At 46.6% G+C, this 8,126-nt stretch overlaps 1 protein-coding gene across 1 annotated transcript; it reads left to right on the forward strand.

The window, feature by feature from the left end:
* Positions 1-3,216: 3,216 nt before the first annotated feature.
* Positions 3,217-6,361, forward strand: FGF4 (fibroblast growth factor 4). Its single transcript, XM_075713097.1, has 3 exons — positions 3,217-3,520; positions 4,327-4,430; positions 6,185-6,361. The coding sequence occupies exons 1-3, from the start codon at positions 3,217-3,219 to the stop codon at positions 6,359-6,361; spliced, it is 585 nt and encodes a 194-aa protein (XP_075569212.1).
* Positions 6,362-8,126: the final 1,765 nt, after the last annotated feature.

Consider the following 8,126-nt stretch of genomic DNA (forward strand, 5'->3'; position numbering starts at 1 on the left):
GTCGGTTCCTGGCTCTGCCCTGGGGAGCCTGGCTGGCACAGTTTCATTGGCTTCCATAGGGAATATGTTGCTTTAATGGTTTCCTGTGACAATAATTTCCAACTGACAATGTCTGTGTTGCAGCATAAAGACCCCGTCAGCAGTTTCCACCCGTCATTTACACCTATTGCAAATTGAAAATGCTGCTGTTCTGCTTCGCTTTCACCCCTACGGGTTTTCCACAGGTACGAACAACTCTGCGATCGGAAGGCTTCGAAGCATCAGGACTTGCGTTTCATAGGTAGGCTGTACACAAGCTCACACACACATGAATATATAAAATTTGAAAGCAAAACCCAACCTCATCATTTCATTCTTAGCTGAAAACTTTTGCTTTTCATCTCAGAAAGGTTCATTTGAGGCCTTTATGGAAAGAGTACCATTTAATTCTGTAACAAGTTTAAGAACAAACTTGTAGAAGTGTCTCATTAATCAGCGATGTTGTGACAATGAAATTTGATGTTCTGGGTGCCCTGTGTAATCATTTAGGACCTGATCTTGCAACTATATGGACTGAGAGCCTAACAGGGCAGTTTAGGACCCATTTCCATACGTCCCAAAGGGATGAAGGTACCACAGCCCACTGGGCCTCCAGCGCACATCCCTAACTTCCAGTTTTAACCTGCTTTCACATTCAGAGTGCTAAGGCCTCAGAGTTCGTGCTTTTTGGGTCAGGACAATCGCTGCCAGTGGCAGTAAGGCCAAACAGGCCTGGCCCTGACCCATTAGCTGTGGGTGTTGGACTGTACTTCTGCTGCAGGAGGGAAGCTGCCAGGTAGGTGTGTGTGTCAGCAGAAGCACCACTCCTTGCCCTTATCCTTCAGAAGGTAAATAAACTTAATCCCAAATTCATCCACTGCTGTTTGCTAAGAGCAAATAATTCCGATTTTGAAGTGAGGTGGGATCACGCTGTTCTAAGGACCCTGGGGAAGGACAAGGTGTTCCGCACAGCCCCTGCAGAGCAGGGCAGTTTCCAAACCCATGGCCTTTGCCTGATGCACGGCCCTTTCATCCACAGAATCAGAGAATCAGAGAATCAGAGAATCCAGAGAATCCAGAACTGAGCCACCAGGCTTGTCAGGTGTAACAGGGCTCTGGATGGACCTGATGCGAACAGAAACGTGGTGAATGTCTGTGCATTTGACCTCAAGGGATTTACCAGCCTGTAAACTTCCACAGAGAAAAATTTAACTTCTGCTGCCTTTCAACACACAAACAGAAATTAACTTGCTTGTCATTGAGACAAAACTGCACCGAGGAGTCTTTTACCTCTATAGCACCAGATTGCAATCCCCCACAAAGCAGCAGCGGTCTCTTTTCCGTCCTGAGAGGTGTGGTGGGAGAAAGACACACACACAGAGTGTATGTGCACCTCACAAGAAGAAATAAAAGCACATCATCTAAGTTTGCTTAGGTTTAGCGAAGGTCAGAGATTTTCCGCACCTAGGTGAGCTGTCATCTGGCTTGGGGCAATTTTCTTTTCTCTCGCATCCTTTGCTGGAACAGCAGGAGAGCTTTACTGGCGTGAAAGACTAAACTGTCCTCAGGCTATAAAGGACTTGAGTCACAAACCACTCCCCCCACCACACACACTTTCATATTAATTCAGGACCTTCCAAAATTGTCCTAAGTCTCCTCACCTGTTGGTTCTGAAAACCTGTTGAGGGCCGAGGCTTAAGCTAAGGGAGGTGACAAAACATATGGGATTTGCTCTAAACAAAGTAATTCTAGACTGATGGGGTCAAAACCTCTCCTACTTTTAAATACTGAGCTTCATTTTCATGAACTTAAACTAAATGAAGGAATTACCTAAGAACAACTGCATCATTAAGACACAACAGCAACATCTAAGTGCATGCATAGTAAAGATTAGAAAATAATCGTACCATTAAAAAGCACAGCAATACTTGCGTGAAGGGACAGCCTCTAAAGCTCAGGAATAAACTCGTGTCACTACAGCCCCTATCAGTACAGTGACCAAGAGGGAGCTCCACATGTCTTGTACTCCAGAGCAATGCTGTGCTTTCTGATTTCTTAAAGGGATATTTAGAATCAAAAACTTTATCACCACTTTTGAGCACAAGCTGCCTCTTTAAATGTTTTCCTCTTTATTAAACCCTTGGCCTTTTTCTTTGTTAATTTTTTTTTTTGCAAGTTCTTTCATTTTTCATTTCTTAAACCTCCCATGCAACAACTATTTTGGCTTTTAATGAAGGGAATTTTTCTGCATCCAGCAAACTGTAAACCATGTCGCTTGGATACAGCAAAAGCCGAAATTCCACAGATTTCCACAAAGTCATACATTGTGTTGGGGGGAAAGTGTGCTGGGCATTCTTTGATTTTTGTGTCCTGCATTAGCATTTGTAAGCACTTACGAAAGAGAAAAAGAGAAAGAAAGAGAAAAGAAGAAAGAAGGAGAAAGAGAGAGAAAAAGAGAAAGGCAGACAGAAAGAAAGAAGGAAAGACAGAAACAAGAAAGAAAGGAAGAAAGGAAGAAAGAAAGAAGAAAGATATAGTGAGAGAGAGAAAGAAGAAAAAGAGAGAGAGAAAGGAAGGAAAAGAAAGAAAGGAAATAAAGAAAGAAGAGAGAGAGAAGGAAGCTGCTGTGATGAACGCAAAATATGACCTTTTCTTTTAAAAAGTTTGTGCTGTCCCTCCTGTTTAGCACCAGTGCTGCTCACCCTTTCCCTTCAAGACGCTTCAGAGCTGTTAAGCATCTAGGGGTGATAATTTGACTTTCAGCTAAACCGGAGGGCTGCAGCAGACAGCAGTAGGTGGTGATGTAATAGGTACCAACGCACATGGATATATAAATATCGTGGCTAGGGCTAAAGCGCTATGGCTGAGCAGCTATAGAAGAAGATCAGCACTTCAGACAAGACTCCTGGAGTTGAGATCAAGTTCAGAAGCTCTTGCTCCCGGGATTTCCTCTCCATGCAGCCAGCCCAGGGAAACCGCAGATCCTCGGGGGACTGAGCGCGGGGCTCCCTCCCTCCCCCCCCCACCCCGCCTCGCTTTTTGGTTTTTTTTTTGTTTTGTTTTGTTTTCGTTTGGTTTTTTGTTGGTTTTTCCTTTTTTCTCCCTCCCTTTGACCTCAGTATAAAGTGGGAGCTGGGGGGGCGAGCGTATTTTCGGAGCGACCGGCCGCCGGCCCGTGGCTACGCGCCCTTAGCCGGGATGCCTCTCCCCGCGGCGCTGCTACCGGCTCTCCTCCTGGGGCTGCTGTGGCCTGGGCCGGTACGTGGCCGGTCGCCCCCGGGTCGCCTCCCCGCCGGGCCCCGCCAGCGCCGCTGGGACGCGGCTCTTTTCGCCCGCTCCGTCGCTCGCCTCCCGGCCGAGCGCCGCGACGCCGCCCGCGACGGCGACTACCTCCTGGGCATCAAAAGGTTGCGGCGCCTCTACTGCAACGTGGGCATCGGGTTCCACATCCAGGTCCTGCCCGACGGCCGCATCGACGGGATCCACAGCGAGAATCGATACAGTAAGCCGGCGACGAGCCCCACGGCGGGGCAGGTGAGCCGCTCCGCGCCCGCGGAACCGCCCCCGGGGCGGTTCCGCGGGCGCGGAGCGGCTCACCTGCCCCGCAGAGCGCTATGCGCCGAAGGGAGGGTTGGGTGCATGGCAGACCTCTAATTCCCCGAAAAAGTCCACCCGCCCACGGCACCGCGGCGCTGCCCGCCTCGGCTCCCCCGAGGGCTGCGGGCGCCCGGGGCAGCGGGGCAGCGGCGGAGCTCATGGGGCGCTCCGGAGGAGCTGAGCAGCGCCCTGCTGTCCCCTTTACCGCCGGCAGGCATCAGGTGTCGGGGTTGCCTCAACATCTGGAGGGTCCGCAGTCCGTGGGCCGCCCACTCTGAGCAGGGGTCGGGGACAGACCAGCTCTCCCCCAAACTTGAAAAGCATCTGCTAGGGACTTAACCCTGTGGCCCCATGACTCTAATATCCAACTGAAACAATAAGATCCGGGGCGGGGGGGAATATAAGCTGTGTGATGACAAATGTTTCATTTGCCCCAAGCACACTCGGGCTTATTTTAAACTCGGCTACACAGGACGATGCCTGCAGGCAAAGTAAAAATAGGTACTTAGCTAAAAGAAGAGAGGTCCCAGAATGGGGCACGGGGCAGCAAGCCGTGGAGCATGAGGCTGGGGTTCTGCGGCCACCCACAGCAGCTCTGGACCATGGGGATCCACACCACACTGGGGATGGGAGCGTGAGCGCAGCACTGACACCACGCACTCCTTCAGGGCACAACCCTTTGTCCCCCTGATTCCTGTGTCTCCTCTGCAGGTCTGCTGGAAATCTCCCCCGTGGAAAGAGGAGTGGTGAGCATATTTGGTGTTACAAGTGGACTCTTCGTGGCCATGAATAGCAAAGGCAAACTCTACGGATCTGTAAGTAGCCTCCAAGTGTGTGACTGGGGACAGGACCATGGTCAGCTGGGGTGAGAGGCGTGCATGGTGCTAAAAACTGCCCAAACCCCATCCTTGCCCCTCGTGGGTCAGGCAGCGCAGAGCAGCCCTCGCTGCCTTGCCAACAGAAGGTGTGCTGCCCAGGTATGCTGCTTGCTGAGATTTAAACCCACTCTTTTGCATTACATTTCCTTGGTTCCCCCATAAAAACTGTAATCACCCAACCATGGCTACCCATCTTGCCTACCACATAGACCAACAGAGTAGTCATTTGTGTGGCACGACCTCAAGCTAGCCTCAGTCCATATCTTTCTTATATTTAAGTACCAACAGCCTTAAGCAGGTATGGCAATCGCTCACTCCATCTCCCAGAGGGCACTTGAACTTGTGGTCAGCCAGGCCCCCACAAATGACCCTTAATGATGTGATGAATCAGTGCCTGTCACATACCTATTAGTCACTCTTTGTTAATGCTCTTGATTGGAGAGTCTGTTCCCATGACAGTTCAGCATCCTCAGGGTTTGGACTTCTATTTATAAGGTGACAGATCTATTAGGAGACAATAGAGATCTTTTTTTACATTGAATCTTTGGAAAAGATAGAGGCATCTTATAAAATATACTTGAGGTGGACAATAACAGTGCATGTCTTTGCCCATGTTGAGCTGTCCTCCTGCTTTTGAGTTCACCTCTGTGTAAGTTAACTGTGATCAGCATAATTTCAAACCCATGTTCCTGGGTCTCCTTCTTACCCATGGCTTTTCTATTTCATGTTTCTCAAGTAAGCTTTGAAGAAACTTGGGCTGAGAAAGAGCCAAACTATGTCAAAGTTAACTAGGACACTTTCACATGAAGTCATGAAGCATCCAGAATTATTTTCTGGGGCATCAGTCCCGTTGCAGAGGATTTTGACTTATATAAAAACCAGGCACCAAAGTGCAAGAGCTCCCTTTGCATCATTTCTTAGGAAGACTGCTGCTTTGGTGTCCTGGATAAAGTAATTCCCAGTGCAGTGTTCAGCTTGGCAGACTGAGACCTACCTTCAAAAACCCTAGGCTTTTGCCCAATAATGAGAGATGAGTTCATTTGTTACTCTCCAGCTAACACCACACTTGTAACACCTGTCCCTCTTTGTACTTACTTGCAAATGAAACCTCTTCACTGGAAAGGTGCCTTTTGTCAGCTCTGTTTTCCTGATCCATTAACATAAGTGAACCCAAACCCTTCCTTCAATTTTAAAACTAAACAAGCAGAAAATACTGTCCACTCTGAGTGTCTTTAAAATGCCTCTTTCTCCTCAAGCGACATGAGAAAGTGCTAGCATTCAGACTTTGTGAAGCCTCTCAGGCAATTTATTGCTGGTAGGACAACCAGGTAGGACAACTGGTAGGACAACTGAGCAATTAGATGAGCAGGGCAGCAGAATTGGGCCTGGGCCTTACCCCACTGCAGCTCTGTTAAAATGTGCCCTTCTCCCTCAAGAACGCAGACGTAGCTACGGGTGTCCTTCCCACCTTTAGGTGTACATGCCTGGCCTGGACACAGCATCCTTAATGATCCCCTGACTCCTGGGTCCTGTTTGAAGCTTCATTTGAGCGACCACTTCAAAAGATCACTAAGGGGGAGGGAGTCAGCCGCACGTTTCCCCGCAGCACACCTTCTACACCTGGTAGCGAGAATATTTCCACACCTGATGTTTAAAATTCCTTCCCTCTCATTCTTTCCTTTTCATTTCAGACCCATTTCAATGACGAGTGCAAATTCAAAGAGATTCTCCTGCCAAACAACTACAATGCTTATGAATCCAGGATTTATCCCGGGATGTACATAGCCCTGAGCAAAAATGGAAGAACAAAGAAAGGCAATAAAGTATCTCCCACAATGACAGTGACACATTTTCTTCCTAGAATCTGAGACATCTCCCTTCAGACCTACCTCAGCACAGGGGAAGACGCAGAACATGTTTGGGGAAAAGAAACATGGTGCACTTTTACTGGAGAGTTTTATGCAAGAGTAGGTGTAAGATATTTAAGTTAATTATTTAAATCTGTATATATTGACACAAAATTTATTTATAGTTCCAATATTTTTTTTTTTTTAAATTTCTGAAAACAAAACAAACCTCCAACCCAAGGTATTTCGTTTCATGGTGCAACAGTAGAAGACTTCTGCTTTGTGGTTTATTTAATTCGTTTCTGAGTTATCACAGGTGTGCTGCTACTCCATGTCCTAAACCAGGTGAAATTCAATTCCTCTATTACAATGTTTTGCACTGTTTGCGTGTTGTACGGTGTCTATCATTGTACACATGTTTGTTTGTTTGTTTGTTACGGTGGCTTTGTTCTCCTCTGTGTGTTTTCCAAACCCCCGTGACTCCCAGAGAAGCTCTTGGCCTCCGAGAAGGAGCAGTGGCGGAGGTGCCTGGGTGGGATGCCAGCGTGGAGCCACACACAATGCCTGACCTCCTTTGTGCGGCGTTGCTATTTAATTGGAACAGTATCGGTTTACCTCGGTACAGAAAGCGCGGTGCTGAAGAGCTACCCCACAAATCTGTTTTTAGATCTGCCAGTGCTGAACTTTGAACTTTCCTGCAGTCAGTCTTCTTAGAGCTGCCAGGCGGTAGAGAGGCTTAAACACCTATATAAACTCAGCCGGGTTGGTTTGGTTTTTTTTTTCTGTTTATCTAAACAAGAACGTATGATCTTTTGTGGCCCTTAATGGAAGCTTATATTTGATATGATTGCTTGGCATTAGGCTAAAAAAAAAAAAGTGTCCCTCCCCCAATGAGCGCACTGTGAAACACACTACCGTGAACGAATTATACTTCATTCACATCAAATTTCCTTTCACATTTGGAGACTACATCCATTTTTCAAAGTTTGTGATACTCCATAATACTCATAAGTTTTTTAAAAAGCAAAAGCATTTGCTGGTTCATAGGAAACACAAACTCCACAGAGAGAATTTAGATTGATTGCAAGGAATTGAGGTTGGTTTGTACTATTTATTATTTTTGGTGCAGTATTTGGAAGGAGAAATATGCTGCTTTTTCTGTCTCATTCCCTCACAAAGTTGATTAATTTCTACCTCATTAACTCTCAAAGCCAGTCTCCTAACAAAATCTGCATGGAAGAAAGGTACAGACTTTTCTGCTTGGTCTTACAGTTCTGGAGGAGGGCCTGGGGGAACAATCGCAATCCCAAATCTCTCTTTTTCCATATGTAGCCAAAAGTATTCAGGATAGAGTTGGTTGCATCCTATTTGAGCCTTGTCACGTTTGAGCTATCTTTACCCAGTGGTTTACTTTTAGTAAGGATTATCATGGTGAAAATATTTGCAGACAGCTGTCAGGCTGCAGTACTATATCATCATCAAGTAACCCTATATTTTTCTTTATATATTTTGCAAGTGTAACTCATGTCTCTAATGTGATGAAGGAAAAGACAGGTTTGATTATGGGAGAATCACTACAAGGATCCATTTGTCTGTCTGTCTGTCTTTCCTTCCTTCCTTCTTTCGTTCTTTCTTTTCTTTAAAAGAGACATCATCTTTGAGGCATCAATATATTAAGTGGGAACCAGGACTAACCGCAAAGTTTGATGACTTTAGAGGATGTTTACAGATCATCTTCCAGTCTAAACTAGTTATTTCTGACTACATGCAAATCTGAATTCAGCTT

The sequence above is a fragment of the Pelecanus crispus genome, chromosome 6 (assembly GCF_030463565.1).
Source record: "Pelecanus crispus isolate bPelCri1 chromosome 6, bPelCri1.pri, whole genome shotgun sequence".
NCBI lineage: Eukaryota > Metazoa > Chordata > Aves > Pelecaniformes > Pelecanidae > Pelecanus > Pelecanus crispus.